The sequence below is a fragment of the Carassius gibelio genome, chromosome B24 (genome assembly GCF_023724105.1).
Source record: "Carassius gibelio isolate Cgi1373 ecotype wild population from Czech Republic chromosome B24, carGib1.2-hapl.c, whole genome shotgun sequence".
In the NCBI taxonomy this organism is placed as follows: Eukaryota; Metazoa; Chordata; class Actinopteri; order Cypriniformes; family Cyprinidae; genus Carassius; species Carassius gibelio.
The window spans coordinates 16,739,909-16,757,046 of NC_068419.1; the positions used below are offsets into that span (position 1 = coordinate 16,739,909).

The 17,138-nt window shown below is 39.0% G+C and overlaps 1 protein-coding gene across 1 annotated transcript in view; it reads left to right on the forward strand.

The window, feature by feature from the left end:
- LOC128013577 (collagen alpha-1(XVIII) chain-like) overlaps positions 1 to 17,138 on the forward strand; it is a 63,884-nt gene that overhangs the window by 66 nt on the left and 46,680 nt on the right. Inside the window, exons 1-3 of the mRNA XM_052596682.1 lie at positions 1 to 61; positions 147 to 211; positions 14,801 to 15,348. The exon at positions 1 to 61 is cut by the window's left edge and continues 66 nt beyond it. Coding sequence (XP_052452642.1) covers positions 45 to 61; positions 147 to 211; positions 14,801 to 15,348 — 630 coding nt within the window. The 5' untranslated portion in view covers positions 1 to 44. The remainder of the gene's footprint in view (positions 62 to 146; positions 212 to 14,800; positions 15,349 to 17,138) is intronic.

Below are 17,138 nucleotides of genomic sequence, written 5' to 3' on the forward strand. Positions count from 1 at the left end.
TCAGGACAGAAGAGCCGTGTGAGGACTGAGGAGATCTGCGAGACATGGGGCCAGCGCTGAGGTGAACAACTTCTGACCTGCGCTTGCAGATTTCATTCATTTGCTTCTGAGAAACATCTCACTTCATCTCTATATCTCCTCAGCAGAGTCTGGTGCTGGACTTTCCTGAGCATCTGTTCTTCTGGGATCGGCTTCCAGCGCTTAGACTCAGGTAATCACTCACATGTTTTAGAGAAGCAAACCAGACGCGTTTTATGCTTTACACGATTATATTAGCATCAGATAATGCAGTTATAGGAGGGGAGTCTATTTATTGAATCTGTCCGAGCGGTTCTCGAGTCACTGACTCATTACAGCTGAATCGACGCGTGCGTGGCGTCATGGCGTTGTTTTGGCATTTATGAGGATTAATAAGAGGCTTGGGAGTACATTGAAATGTGAATGATGGAGCGAAAAGTAAGTTATTTTAATAACCGTTCAGCAGAAATGCTGCACATGAAACGCGCTCGAGATGTGCTTATAAGATGATTTTATGATAGATTTCTCCTGTCAATGAAAATGAATTAATTTGAATTAACAAAAGCATTTTATTACTCACAAAACGTTTTCTCCCGCTGAAAGATGTACATTTATTTTTCGTAGCCTATTCTAAAAGCGAATAATCTTGTTCTTATAATCTTAGTCTGTAACAAGTATACATTCTTAAAACGCACATATGAATTAAACATAATTGAATGAAGAAGAAAAACGCGAAGTGTGATTCAAACAGATTTATTCGCTGTTTTAGAGCGTGTGAACTTGACGTCATAAGACTTGTTCGAGGTGATTGGCGTATGACGTCACAGTACGGCGATCTGGTATGAACCGATTCTTAATAATGATCTTCGACTGAATCGATTCGCATAAATGAGCCGGAGTTCCTTATTCCTGTGATAATCTGTTTCACAAACCACCAAACATTGTTTTCAGTTAAACTTTAATGCAATCTATATCTATGAATGACTTCAAATCTACAGAGCCACTAAGGGGACATGGTGGAAGAGAAAAAAAATAGATGGGAGGAATGTTTTTTTTTTTTTTTTTACTTGCAAAGGTTTTACATTCTCTTGACACCTACACACACACACAAAACGAGACACATAAACGCTCATAACAGACAGGTGCATGAATGACTGAATGAGTGATATTGATCTCAGATGGGCTGTGTGATTATGATGATGATGAAGATGATGATGATAAAGATGATGATGATGATGATGATGATGATGATGTGCGCTGACACCTAAGAACACAATGAACTGTTGCTGCAACATGATTTATTTATTTATGTCTGTACCTGCTACAAGTTTTTCCTTGGTAGTTTTAAGACACAGTATCCAGGTGAGGCTCATAGTTTGGTGAGGGAGCTCAAGGTCACAGAACCTCATTTCTGTACCTCATTCTCCCTCATAATGACAGATAGTTGGCACAGTGACTCGGTTGGGTCAAACTGCTGTTATGTCCAGCGGCGGAGCCTGAGTAATCTTCCCTAAGGATGACATCATCTCCACAAAAGCGGTATTGTGTTCCATCTGTAAAATAATGCAGAGCTGTTCATACTCGGTCCAAACGGGACACATGCCAAAGGATCGCATTCTTGACCTCGTTTTATGTTAATAATGAACTTAATTTGTTTTGAGGAATGGCTTGGCTGTTATTAACAGGCTTCAATAACACTGCAGTTTCTCTGCTCAGAAATCAGACACATTACACCGAAAGCAGGAGAAGAGCTTCTGAGTGTGAACTTCCAGGAATAGTTCATCTACAGAGTGATTTATTTTGGACCCCATTGACTTTAACTGCATGGACAGAAATCCTAAAGAAGCTGGTTAAATGAACAGAAGTTTAGTTTTTGGGAGAACTATTGTGTTAAGTTTAAGGAAAGAGTGTGGTGTTCCTGCCACATTCATTTCAGATTCAGATTTCCCCAGAGCTCCTGTAATATATGATGAAGCGCTCGGCCAGACGACTGATTTGGGACAAATATTTCCAGCCCCAGCTGTTTCTACAGAACCTTCTGAATGTAGTGTAAAAGAGCAGCTGCTTTTCTAAATCTGATGTATGTTTGATGCACACACTTCACATCTTAAACACCGTTTGGTCTTCACTGCTCGAGGTCACACAGTTCAGCTGGTCGTAGTATTTCTTCAGATTCAGTTTTTCTGTGTATCGTGGCAGTAAAATGTAAAATTTACCTGGATTCAAACACTTTTTCCACTCGGTTGAGGACGTTGTATTTCACTGATCCAACATTGGCTCAGTGTTCACAAACTGACTGTTTTAACAGGTTCTCCAGGGCTTTGATTTCCTGTAGATCTGGTTCTTCTCTTCTTGTTTAGTTTGTATTACAGTTGCTTTTCTCCTAACCTTCAAGAAGCTGACAGCTCACATTAACCGCAGGAATGAATCCTACTGGAGAATTGTCTTCAAACTTTTGAAATATTGAGCCACACGCGACTCTCAGAAAACAAACTTGAGATTGTGGGACTCGTGCCAGGCCAGAGCGTGGTCCAGGACCTGATGGAAGACACCCAGACTCCAGGAGGGGACTGAGCTGTGATTGGGAAGGTCCTGATGTTGGGGTTTTTATAATGTGCAGTGTCCTGATCAGATGTCTTATACATCACGGCCTCATGAATCTAGACAGATGTGCTGCTTCTTGCTTATTAACTTTATATATCTTCATATACTTCTGATCTTTATATTCTGTTATATTGTTGCATCCTGATTAATCAAGATGTTCTTGATTAGTCCTAATAATGTGGGGCACACTTATGTTGTTGAGGAGGTTCTACTCTTAAACAAAGTTTGAAATAGGGTTTTTGCAGCAATGCTAGAACCATTTTTGGTTCCCCAAAGAACCTTTCAGTGAACAGTTCTTAAAAGAACCAATTTTTGTTAGTGAAGAACATTTTAAATAATCTTCTGTCCAGTGGAAACGCTTCATGGAAGCATCTCGAGTCAGGTTTCCTTCATTTTAAGAGTCTAGTAGCTGTGAAGTGTTTAGTGGAGGTATCCAGAAAGCATGCTGTAATGTGAGTTATAAAGATTAATAAACCAGTCTAATAATATAATCTGACCTGATTTTTTAGTTTCTATGGTGTTCAGTGATGTTAATGCAATAGTTTAACATTATGAGCTTATGAGACAGCACTATTTCTCATTCTGTAGAGTTTATATTCTTCAGTAAATTGTAGCTGAGGTTTGACAGAGAGGTGTTTTCGGTCCTGAGATGATGATGGTGGATCGGTGGGAGGTTTGACAGCCGTATAATCACATTAGTTTGGGTTCTTTTGAGACTTTGACAGGATCTCCAGGTGCTTTAATGGGTCCGGGCAGAAAGTCATTCACCTGCTCATCTGTTTGCATATAAAAATGACTTCCTCCTAATCTTTGGCTTTACAATGTTCCTTAGACATTTGAAGAAGATCGAGATCACATTTGTAAGTAGAATCAGCTATCTAAATACAATGTACTTTATTATGTACTTACATGTTTATTCTCTTATATGCTCGTATACTTTCTGTCTCTTTCCTCCTAATTTATCAAATCCACGTGTATATAAAGCACTTCCTCCTTGCAGTGGCTTAAATCCACCAATGATATGAGCGGTCAGAGACCACCGTGTCTGCTCTTCTCCTTCATTTATCACAGACAGAACAGACTTTACCAAGACGTACATGTGAAGGCCAACACTGTGTATACTGACAGATGTGCTCTGCTTGTAACAGTGTTTATGTCTGGGTGTGTTTCACGCCCGTCAGATGTGTGTGTACGCGTGTGCGTGTGTGTCTCCAGCATTAGCACACACAAACACCGTGATATTAAAACATTTGGATTGACAGTGTGAGAAGATTTTTCTTCCTCCGCTCTGACACGTCTGCCTCCAATTCCTGGAAAATATTAGGCGATGGATAAAACCCCATCAAAGGAAATATGCAAGAGTGTCCAAACAAGAATGGAGACACGCCGTCTCATCTTTCCCTCAGTGGCCTGGAGAACAGAAGCTCATTGTGAAGATGGTGATTCTGTTCTGGAGGATTCAGAGCCATGTTCTTCTGCTTTAACCGCAGAGCTTCGTTTCTCTCATTGTGAAGGGTCTTCTGATGTTTGATTCTAATGTGAGAGTCAATGAAAACAGCAGGGTTAGGGTTAGGGTTATGATGTTTGCGAGCTGCTTGTTGAAACATATTTGCCACGTACACACTGACAGTACGAATCCTCTAATCTGAATCAGTGTGTGTGTGTGTGTGTGTGTGTGTGTGTGTGTGTGAAGCAGTATAAAGCATTCCTGAAATTATAATGCTGTACATGGTGATGACAACATATACAATATTTATTTTGATACTAACATTTAATTTAATACTAAAGTTTTATTTTGGCGTAAATAAATGTTATGTTATGGTACTCAGATTATAATATAATTGTTGCCACCTGAATGTTTCTGGAGTGATTTTTGGTTGTAGAATGTGTTTCCCACTCTTCTAAACCATGAAGATACATGCGTACAGAGCAGGATGAGCATATTTAGTTGTGTTATACACACGGTCACTGTTTTCTACAGGACAGGAAGTCATATGAGGCCTGTTTATCTTCTGTCACCGTGCAATCAGAATAACAGCTGAGCAATCCAAGCGATCCGATGCAATCCTCCGTCTGGAGAGGCCTGTACCATCTCCTGTGATCTTAACATCAACACACACGAGGAGAGAGCCGCTCTCTGACCCGTCTGCTCACACATATATATTATATACTCCCTGTTCTCTTACAGATGAAGTTTAAGTGTTCATATTTCCAAAGAACATGAAAAGGTTAAAATAGCAGTTTTAGGCTGATGGAGAGTGTTTGCACTCGTACCTACAGTACCTATCCTGTCCTATAATGACATCACTACAGGAACGTTCAAACAGAGAGAAACAGAGGATTGTTTTTGTCATCCGGGCAGGGAAGTCTGACTGGAGAGAAGGAATAACACGAATGAAATGTCCATGAGACACAAACCACAACAGGAAAGCATGACTGGATGGTTCCATGGCCTTAACACAAAAACACATTCCCATTGTACTCCCTGAGTGTTTGCATTAGACATACAGCCCCCCCCCCCCCCCACTGATCTCTCACCCCTGGAAAATATATAGATAGACGTAAACAGGTTTTGTTTTCTTCTCATGGATTTTTATTTGTGAGACACATAAACACTATATTGGAAAAGTACTTGTGTTTTAATACTACTAAATTGTTCTGTTCCTTTCTAGCTGATTATCTAAATCTTAAGCTCTGACTCTGACATCAAAATGCTTGAGTTTGGGTAGAGAGAATTTTATTTCAATCCAGACACTTTGCAAAGACATGCCAGGTATTTCTTAAAAGAGCTCTTTTTTGCTGACTCTTGTTGAGCAGATTGGTACCTGAGCTCTTCACAGGTGTAATGTTGTGCTAATGACCAGGTTTACTGCATCAGAAACATCAAACATATGAATCTGTTTATGTGATGCATACATCAAAATATATTTTTTACAATTCACGCACCCAGGTGAAAGTGTTTTGAGCTCATTACATACTGCAGTGCAAGTAAACACATGCAAATCAAAAAGTCTTTATTGATCAATAATCTGCCACTGAAATCATAGTTTGTGTAAACGGATAAAAGTTCTTGGTGTTTTACTGCCACTTCTGCTCATTTCTGCTGGAGACTGCAGTGGTCTCTGTACGTTATGTGTGTTTTTGTGGGAATGTTTGTAGATGCACGTGGCTGGTTTGCAGTGAACAGTGTTATTATCAGTGAATTAGCTATTCATCCACAGTGATGTTAAACTCACACGTATGGAAGTCATAACTGTTGTAGTGCTTTTTTACGTTGTTTGGCTGAAATGACTAAGTGGGAAGTTCTTGTCAGCTCTGGACAATAGAGGACTAGAACAGGGGGGAGAATGTTTTTAATGTTGCCAACAAAGACAAGATTATTACCTTCCTGCCTTCAGAAATATACCCATACAGTCTTCTAATCACACTGGTGAAGAACGCAATAAAAACTGGCATTTCTACAGCTGTTACGTGACAGAAGAGAGATGAATTACAGGGAATGTTTAATGATAGCGTCATTGAGCGCTTATTACTTTTAACAACCTATATAAATGCATTTGATGGTAAATATTGAGGTCTCTCACTGCTGACACAGGCATTTATGTATTACATTAATAAAAGGATAGTTTTGTGCATGTCAGTCTAGTGAAACACCAACACAATCTCATGGCAGTAACATATTGTAAATTAGTGGCTAATGTCAGCATGTATGATCATGTTTTCATATGATCCGCATACGCCTCAGTGATGGTTAGGTTTAGTGGTGGACATTCATTCTTCTGTATTTTCCAAAAAGTGTGAGCGTGAGTATGAAGTCATCACCTCATAAAATAGTGTTCAGCCTGAACATCTCTCCTTTCTGTTGAAACTAGCCTGATCAGAGATGATTCACAAATGTTTGAGTTCATTTGACATGTGCTATCACTATTAGCTGGTTTCCTTAATGAATCGATGATTAAAACAACTTGGACATCATGTCCAATTTTCATAAGACACATTTCATTCTTAGTGAATAGCCACAGAACTGCAGATTTAATCATGGGTGTTCCCTTCATTGGATTACTTTCAGAAAATGATTTAGTTCTGCTTCGTTTCAATTTTATTTGCCTTCTCAAGTTAAAGTCTCATTGCCAGATCTTTGACTAATCAGCATAAGGTCATATTCTGGCCAAGAACTGGTTACTTGGGCAAGAAGAGACCAGCGACGAACCCAATTTTCACCCAATCAAAGTCCAGGCTCTCCTCGGTTGTGATGATTGTGGCTGATAGAGTCCAACACACTCGTAGAAATGCCTGTCAGCTCATAATTGTCCAGGATTTAATGTCTGTAGAACAGCACATCACCATGCAATGTTAATGATATTGTTTACAGAGCTTTATTGTGTCCTGTGAGACCAAATCTCCATTTACCCTTGGGGAAGGAAACCGCTTTATGAGCTGATGTCATCAACCTGAATTGTTCTGCTATTTTGACTTAGAACTTGATGTGTTGGACATTAATGTTGTGTCATTCAAACATTTGGGGTTGGTTCTGCTGACCAGAGCTGCATATATTTGTGCAAAAATAAAGTCAAACTTTAAAATATTATTCTAGTGTAAATCATCTGTTTTCTGTGTGAATCTGTGTTAAAGTGTAATGTATTTCTGTGATGCTCCGCTGTATTTTCAGCATCATTCCTCCAGTCTTCAGTGTTACATGATCTTCAGAAATCAGAATAATATGATGATTTACTGCTCAAGAAACATTTCTGATTATAATCAATGTTGAACACAGTTGTGCTGCACAATATTTCTGTGTAAAGGATTTGCCACTAATGATTCAAATGTGAGTTTTGATCAGTGTAGAGTGGCGGTTCTCAATTCCACATTTGTTGTTGTTATTTGTTTATAATGGGTTTTAATGTTTTAGTTTTGGCGCTCCGGGACATATGGCATCACAGTGAAGTAAGGGGCATAACATTTCCTTCCCGCTTGACATAGGGTTGGCAACCGAGAACCGGTTCTTATTCAGAACCGTGAGCAATTTCTAAGTTTCGGTTCCGAAAACAGTTCTGTACTCGCACTCGCACCTTTGATAACGGTGTTCTTCGTTTAGCGTGACTGTGCATCACTAAAATACATTATATTAGTCCCATATTGTCTTTAATATACATACTGACTTCGACTTGGACTACTAAATAAATAGACTGCTATTGTTATGTTAGTATGATGGATTGATAACTTAGTGTACAGGTCATTTCAAGAGTGATAAACAAATATTTATTTTCATGCATTTTAAATCTTTATAAATGTGGAAACCACTCATTGCATCACACCATCTCCTGACTGCATTATTATTTGTAAAATAGGGGCTTTATTGAGTGTGTATACATGGTTATAAGTATAACAGTTTATATTTAATTAATTTAGGAAAATGAACAAGTGCTTTAGTCTTCAAGGGACTATTTGGCCAACCAGCTTATTCCTGCTTGAAAAGCAAAATGTTATTGATAGTGTAAAAAACATCAACTTTGAAGCACATGCTGATTAATGGACTAGCATTACTCAACATTACTTACTACCTTCCAGCAACACTACATTCAAATAGACATAAAACACTCAAATTACATAAAATAGTAAAAAACATAATAATATTTCATTTAAATGGAACCAGAATCCGAACCTGAGAATTTGTATACTGTAATATATGTTCAATTTTGACATTGCCAACCTTTAAATCAAGGTGACAGTAGGTAATAAACAGCATTGAGTATTGTGCATTTTTCCTTACCAGAATTTCTGTAATAGTTGTTTAATGATTTTAATGGAACCCTAATCTGAACCGGAACCGTTACCATTCCTGAGGCGATGCGTTTCAAAGGGCGGGGGCATAGAGGAGAAACAATAATGTACAGTATGTGGAAAATAAGGATTTATATATATTTTTCTTTTTACTTAAACCACATAAACACATTTCATTACACAAAATACACAAAATAATGTTCTTTTTAGCAACATCATATGACCCCTTTAAAGACAAATCTCATTTTGAATGCACATCATTCTCAAATTCAGAGCTGTCTGAAGAACCTCAAGAAAGTGAAGACATATAGCTGATTTGGAAAGAAACTGTAATGTTTATAGTTGTTGTGTGTGGTCCAAATGATGCACCAGATTGGCTGCTTCAATCCAGCGATTGTAGAGTTGAAGCTCTGGACAGCCACTGTCAAAGACGAGACCAGATGGTGCCTGTTTAAAACAAATGGCCTCCTCTGTTTCAAGTGGTTCCCAGCTGATCTATGAGGGGAAATTTGCTGATTCAGATCTGACATAATGTTGTGGCCCAATAAAAGTAAAAGAGACAGTAGTTTTTTAACAAGGAACACTTTTGGCCTCTAGAAGTGGAGACTAGAGGACAAATCAAAGAGCATCTTCAGAAAGTTCCCAGGCTCCTGAAGGAGCTCAGACTGAGAGAAAGAGCACTCTTTGATTGGTTGAAGCTGTTTGGATGTTCAATCTGTAATAACCTCCAGCAATGCTGATTTGTGCTCATGCCAAGGCAATTTCCTTTCCTAAATATGATTTCTTTTAGTTCAAGTTAATATGCTGAATTGTATTGGGCTTGAATGGCTTCATGTAAAAACCTCATATTAAATGCAGGGATTTGTTTTTCAGTTGAGCTAAGCACAGAAGAGCGCTACTGGAGAGCAGCAGTGTTTGCTCTAAGCGTTTGGCTGGATCAGAGCAGATGAAGCTTCATTAATCAAATATCCTTGTCCATCCCTGGCGAAGCTCGTGTTTGTGATGGCAGCTCACGAGGTTTCATCGCTTTGATTATTTTGGCCAAATGTTCTACTGTTTTTGTGGTGTAAAATAAAAACTTTCATACATAGAAGAATAGTTATTAGTCTTAAAAAGACAGTTATCCTTGCCCAACCTGCAACCCTGAACCCTACAGTATACATTAATAACACATGTCCATCTGTGGTAGAAAAATTCACTTACCTGGGTTTCACAGTATCAACAATAACTTTGATGCAGACCTTTCAATGCGCATTGGGAGGGCATCTTCAGTGTTTGGAAAATTGAGCAAGCGTGTCTGGCACAACAAGTAACTCTCATTGGTACTCTTTTGAAAATCACCTTTTCCCTAAGTCTGCACTTATTTCCAATAGGCCTACAGCCTCTAACCTCTAAACTCTGAACATCAGTGTGAAATTGTTTGAAAAAGTCATTTATGAGAATTCAGAATTACAACAGGAAGAAAATAAAAAGAAAAAAGTCCTAAATGTAAGATGTAAAACCACAATTACTGTTTTTATTTAGTTATTCTGTGGTGGAAACAGGCTTCCGTAGAGGATACATTGTTAAATTATACAGTATTCTACATAACTCTGTTTATGAAATCTATTTATAAGAAAGTGTAAGTTTTGTTTTGCTCAGCACACACAGTATATTTTATTAATGAATTGCATAATGTACTGGTATTGCACACAAAGCAGTTAAAGTGATGTTAATAAGAAGCGTTTTAAGTGTAGTCCATGTTAAGCTAGTCGTTCTCTGTCTGTGTGTTTACTCTGTGAGAAAAGCAGGCAGGAGTCTGCTGTGAATGTTTGTGATTTCCCATGATGCTCTGCTGAGCGCATGCGACACACCTGTGCTACTTCCAGTGTGTGTTTCATACCGCTGTGTTTGTGTTTGTCCTAACAGCACAGTCTGCACCGATCAGTGAGGGATCTGTTTATCTCATGTGCCTTGTTTAAAGAATCGCTCGAATATTTCCCAAAGTCTGTGTCTCTTTCTGTGGTTGTAGACAGAACATTCCATTGACTTCCACTGGCACTGTTGAGTCAGACCACTGAACAACCAGCCAGAAGAAACCAATATCAATGTCCTGCCAGCCAGCTGATGTGATGTTCACAATGAGATTTAACCAGAAAATATCAAAAGAGACAGTATGACAATGGTGATCTTCCAGGTTAAAGCTTCATGCTTATTGCCATCAAATAAAACAATTCAGTCATTGGTAATAAAGTTGAATTGCAATTTACTATAAATTCTTAAATGTTTTAATTGTTTAATAATAAATAATAAATCATTATTATTTCCCTCTTGTCATCTGCTTACACACAGAATCTTCACGTGTTTGTGAAAGCTGTCTCTCACCAGATCTGCTAAACATACACTGATCAGACTTTGATGTTTTCAGTTTCATAAAACACTTTTGATAAAAGACAGTGCTTCATTTTGCAAGAGATATGATGCATTTTATATTTTGTGTGCACTTCTTGGATTTGTGTGTAAAGTTTTGAAAATGAAAGCGTGTAATCAGTTGAAATAAGCTATAATATTTTATTTATATAATATTTGAATATAACCTAATACTTAAACATTTACTTAATACTGATTTTGTCTTTCAGAGCGATTCTGTTTGTTACTGGTTGTGCGTTGAATGCTGGGATTGGTGTTTTTTTAGTGTACTTAAAACATAAACTGTTATTGTTTGCTTTGTTGTCATTTTCTGAGAAAGTGAAGTATTTAAGGCTAGTATTGAGTGCATCATTGATGCCATGACTTACTGTTGGTTCTCTGTTAATAAGAGGGAGATGAATATGAAACACTGAACCACAGACATGCAGCGCTGCTTGTATGTGCTGCTGTAGAAATGAAAGCTGTGTGTGTTTGTTTTTTAGCTTGATGCTGGTTTCTGCAGTGCAGTGTGTGATTCAGGATCATTCAGCTGATATTACAGGATCTGTGTCACTTTAATAGACTACAGTCAGATATACTTTAGTTAATTCAGCTTTCTTCATGTTTAATTAAATTTAGCATGAAACTGTTACATTTTTGGGGGTCAGTAAGACTTTGTTTTTTTGGCAAAAAATTTATACTTTTATCTATAGATGCATTAAATTGATCAAAAGTGAAAAGTTAATACATTTATAAAGTAAGTTACAAAATATTTATTTATTTATTCTTTTGAACTTTCTGTTCATCTGTGAATCCTGAAAAATAAAATGTATCACAGTTTCCACAGAAATATTGAGCAGCACAACTGTGTTCAACATTGATCATAATCAGAAATGTTTCTTGAGCAGTAAATCATCATATTATTCTGATTTCTGAAGATCATGTGACACTGAAGACTGGAGGAATGATGCTGAAAATACAGCGGAGCATCACAGAAATACATTACACTTTAACACAGATTCACACAGAACACAGATGATTTACTCTAGAATAATATTTCAGTGTGTTTTTGATCATATAAATGCATCGTGGTGTGGTGTCTGTTGGTGATGAGGCTGACTAACCCACAGAAACCGAGTGAGTTTGGCCCACAACAAATGTTCTTGTGCTCAGTGGACTATTATTCACATTCTACTCATTTATTTAGTGTTGGTCAAGCAGTTGGTGCTCAGATCCAGTCGTTCTGATGCTGTTCTGGTGTATGAGCTCATGAATGAAGCGAGGACTTTCCATCATGTGGGTCGCCTCCTCGGAGGCTCATGGGAGTGTCTATAGATTGAGTTTAACACTCCTTCCTGTGCCGCACAATCTGACAAAGTCAGGACCCTGCTGCATTTTCTCACTAAAAACACGAGCTCAGACAGATGAGGAGCATTCGTGCTGTACTTCTACAATCACAAACTTCATTTGTTTATATCTCAGAATCTGTTTTTCTCAGTGTGAGCCCAGAGTCTGTTTCTGAATCTGTGTGTCATCGTCACGCTCACGTCTTTCTGATCAAACACAAGATCTGGTCTCTGGGATTCAGGCATCTAATATTTGAGCGTGAAAGTTTAATTGACACTATTTTCTTAATGCATGTTACTGGTTTTAGTGTGAATGACTTGTGAATACAAGTATTCGCTGAATATATTTATTTATTTAGACAATGTGTTATTAATTAAAATTGCATTCCATCCTTCAGCGTTCACTTTTCACCATCCAGTCAACAGCCAACAGATCAATCAGGTTCTGCCTATGCGTTTCACTTGGAAAAACTCAATTCTCACAATAAAGTCTTGTTTGAACGACTGCATCAGGTGTCTCTGTTCACTTCTGACAGTCTCTCAACAGCAGGTGATATCTCTCTGTTCTCACTGCTGAATAAAGCTGTGCTGGAGTCCTGATCCTGAGCTTGATGGGAATCTGGGTTTAATTAAGTCGGTATAGTCTCTGATCAACATCTCATATAATCCAGCACTGGTGTAGCACTGGTGTGTGTATTAAAGAGTGAAGCTGTGTCCTCACTGCATCGCTCTGATCATGTATAAGAGTGTAACTGCTGGAGATAGTCGTCCTCCAGGTCTCTGTGTTAACTCCTACCAGGTTTCTGGCTTCACTATCTCCTCTTGTGTTTTATTTACTCAGCTGCATCAGATCGTCTGTATAAACACTGGTTGATATGACTCAAGAACAGTTTTTTTGGTCTGCTTTAGATCATGTTAAAGAAACAGTGGGAGATTCCTTGCCTTCGAGATCTGAAGTCTGAAGCTCAGCGAGGTGAACTGTTGTTAGTATGTGATCATCAACTCTTCACTCCTCCATTGAGCTGTGTGTGAGTGCTGAGATGGCATGTGTTGCTGTAGTAAGCCTATGGTCCAGATCTCCAGCACGTTCCTCGCAGCAGATCCATTAGCACACTAACCTCTTCCAGATGATGGGCCGGTAACAGAGCGGCTGATTGTTAGTGCTTCTCCTGCGCTCTAATGGAGAGCATGTGTGTGCTTCAGCGCTCTGATCCGGCTCAGCTCGGTGTTTAGCTGATTTGGTTCCATGTAAATGAAGCTAAAGCGTGATCCGCTGTGGTACAGGAGTTCTGCTGCTGTTTCAGATTCTCATCTGTGAGGGAGACAATCAGATCTTTTCTGAAAACAGAAGGTGATTGTAGTGAAGCTGTAGGCGCTGCAGGGATGCCTGGATCAAATGTGTGCTAATAAAACTGAGGAATGCTGGCTGAATCTCAGCACGTAAACAGGAAAAGTGCATGGTGTGATTATAAAGACTTGTATTGTGGCATGAATCATTAGCAAAGCCTAAACTGTAAAGAACCCATCCAAAGTACACACACGCACACGCACACACACCTGGGGAGCAGTTGGGGGTTCAGTGTCTTGCTCAAGGACACCTCAGTCGTGGTATCACCAGCCCAAGACTTGAACCCACAACCTTAGGGTTAGGAGCCAAACTCTCTAACCACTAGGCTACGACTTCCCCCACAAAGCATGCTTGTGAAGTCTGTGGATGGAATTCAAACTCTGATTGCTCAAGCAATGTTTTCAACACAGATAATAATCTTCATGTTTCTTGAGCAGTAAATCATCATATTATTCTGATTTCTGAAGATCATGTGACACTGAAGACTGGAGGAATGATGCTGAAAATACAGCGGAGCATCACAGAAATACATTACACTTTAACACAGATTCACACAGAAAAATATTTCATTGATCAAATAAATGCAGCCTTGATGAGCAGAAGATGCCTTTTCCAAAACAGGAAAAGATCTTACCAACCTCAAATATAATAATAAAATAATTATATTGATAGATCATTTAAAAACATATTTTTATATATCTGTTTCCGAAAAATGATTTCATTAATAAGATAGAATTTAGATTTTAGAATAGATTTTAATCAGATAGAATTTAGCTAAAACAAGCACCTCAAATCTCAACTCTGATTACCATTATAATTATTATTTGTGTAAGTTTCCACTCATCCGTGTGTCTCAGAATGATCTAAAAAGGGCTCTGATCAGTGAACATGATTTAACCAAGTGCTAAATATTTCTGGATCAACATCCAAAATTCCAAGCAACCAATCAGAGTTGAGGTATAAGTTTACAGGAAATCTTAGGTTAGGGTTAGGTTTAGTGGATCGCTGTGATTTTGTCAAATAAGACACGTTCCTGAGCAACGTTCCTTGATCTGGATAAACATTACAGTCCAAAAATATAGACTTAACCCAGTCTTTAGCCATAAACTTAACCCTACCCATAATTTATTCCTAAAATCAGTGTGAAATCATAGCTGATTAACAAGGGTGTAGAAGCACCTAACTCTGAAGCTTAAAACTGAGATTTCCTGAAAATGTTTATGTCTCTGTTTTTGGACAGTTATATTGATCCAGGAACATGTCTTGCATGGAAATTCCCGGACATGTTTACTGACTCTGTTCTCTTTCTGTGCAGAGCAGGACTCGAGCGCTCAGCTGGACCTCACCGAGCTCATCGGTGTTCCTCTGCCTCCGTCTGTGTCCTTCGTCTCGGGCCTGGAGGGCTTCCCGGCATACAGCTTTGGTCCGGATGCTAACGTGGGCCGACTGACGCGCTCCTTCATCCCCGACCCATTCTACCGTGACTTCTCCATCATCGTGACGGCCAGACCCAGCACGCGGCGCGGAGGAGTGCTGTTCGCCATCACAGACGCACTGCAGAAGATCGTCCATCTGGGAGTGTCTCTGGCTCCGGTGGAGGACGGGTCCCAGCGCGTGGTTCTGTACTACACCGAGCCCGGGGCCGCTCACACACAGGAGGCGGCGTCCTTCAAGATGGGCGATCTGACGGGCCGCTGGGCGCGCTTCACACTGGCGGTACAGGGAGAGGAGGTGCGGCTGTACATGGACTGTGAGGAGCAGCATCGCGTGGCCTTCCGCAGGAGTCCAGACGGACTCACCTTCCAGCCCAGCTCCGGCATCTTCATAGGGAACGCCGGAGGAACCAGGCTGGAGCGCTTCCTGGTGAGTGTTAGGAATGGCCAATGTGGGATTAAAAATAGATCACGTTATATCTGGTATTTATTGCGATAATAATATCAATGACGATAATTCAGGGAATCTTCTTTAGAAAGTAGTATTATCTTTTCTATTTTTACTCACAATAGGGTGTTGTGAGCATTACTGAGTTGTAGGGGTTGTACCGACTAATCAACTAGTTGACTTCAGTGCTCTGCCACGATGCTTTGAGCTTGACGTCGACTAGTCGCTGGTCCTGTAGAGGGCGCAACAGGATAAGAAATCTTTGAAGGACTTCACATTTACGCTCTGTTTCTGAACAGTTAAAATGACAAATAAATGCATGCTCTGAAAGCTCCACAAGATATGGGATTATATGACAGCATAACAGCATTTTGTACAGTTAATAAATCGCTGTTCTAATCTAATGCACTGCTGCACTGTAACGCGCACAGAATCATTCATTGCGGAAATGTACTGTCAACACTGCTCTGTGATATCTCAATAAAATAGCTTAGAAACGGAAAAATTCAAGCATATATTTCTTAATAGCTAAATCCCACAACTTCACTACTAGTAGAGAGATGCTGCCATGTAGAATTAAATCACACATGCAATCACTCTCACTAATGCATTCATATCAATGTAATCTTTACTGTGCTACTTTATCTATATCTGATTTAGAACGAGTAGAAATCTGTGAGAAATATAATGACCCAAAGACAAACGACCTGACAAAAGTGAGCTGTTATAGGAGCAATAGCCATGTGGGCAGCGCTGTCATATGCCATAGCTGTGTACAAGTGGTTTCAGCTACAGAATTATATTATATTATATATATAATATATATTATATATTATATTAGTGAGTCTCAGCTACAGAATTATATGTTCATTAATGACGTAATCAGCGACTAGTCGACCTCGACTTTCATCACATAAAAGTCGACTTTAAAAAAATGTGTCATTCAATCTCTACTCAGTACACATGTAATGTAATGACAGTTTAATTCATATACTGGAAGCCAGAGGGCGCTCTTGTGCAGAAACTCCAAACATGCATCACAGAATAGTAATAGCACTGATGATGCTCCAGGAAATCCCTTATATGGACAAAGTTATCCAGTTATCGATTAATAAAACACACAACGCAGATGGAGAAATTTTAACCGATGAAACTTTAATGCAATAAACATATGATTGCACAAAATACATTTTTTATAAGGAAAGTATATTCATAATGCAATGCTAATCAACATAGCCTTTATCACTGTCTATATCACTATCATTCTGTAACATGAAACCATGTATGGTCACAAACAGAAGTTATTTTAACCATGGTTAGGCTCAGACCGATGTTTTGTCGCTCTGTAAGCACAGCCCTGACCAAACCAGTTCCGAATTGTAAAAGCGATCAACTCCTCCTTGATTTCATGTCGCGCCGCACTGTTGCATACAGAAATATGTCAACAAATAGATTTGATCATTGTATCACAGGAAGACTAATTCTTATTTTGGGGAGAATTTTTACCAGTATATGGCAGACAAAAATATATTGCCCGTCCCTAGTGAGTGTCACTGTTTTCTCATGCATGTCTGCTGTAGTGACTTCTGTTTCTATTTCAACGTGTTTTTGCAGCTTTGAGCAATATAGCCAATCCTAAAGATATCTGGTGATCTCTTGAATCAGAGGTGTTCAAATTAGAATCCACTTACCGCTACCGTTTATTTTTTAAATTGGAATTTATATATTAAACTCAAATTAACTTTGTCCAGAGGTAAATTAGACAGATCACA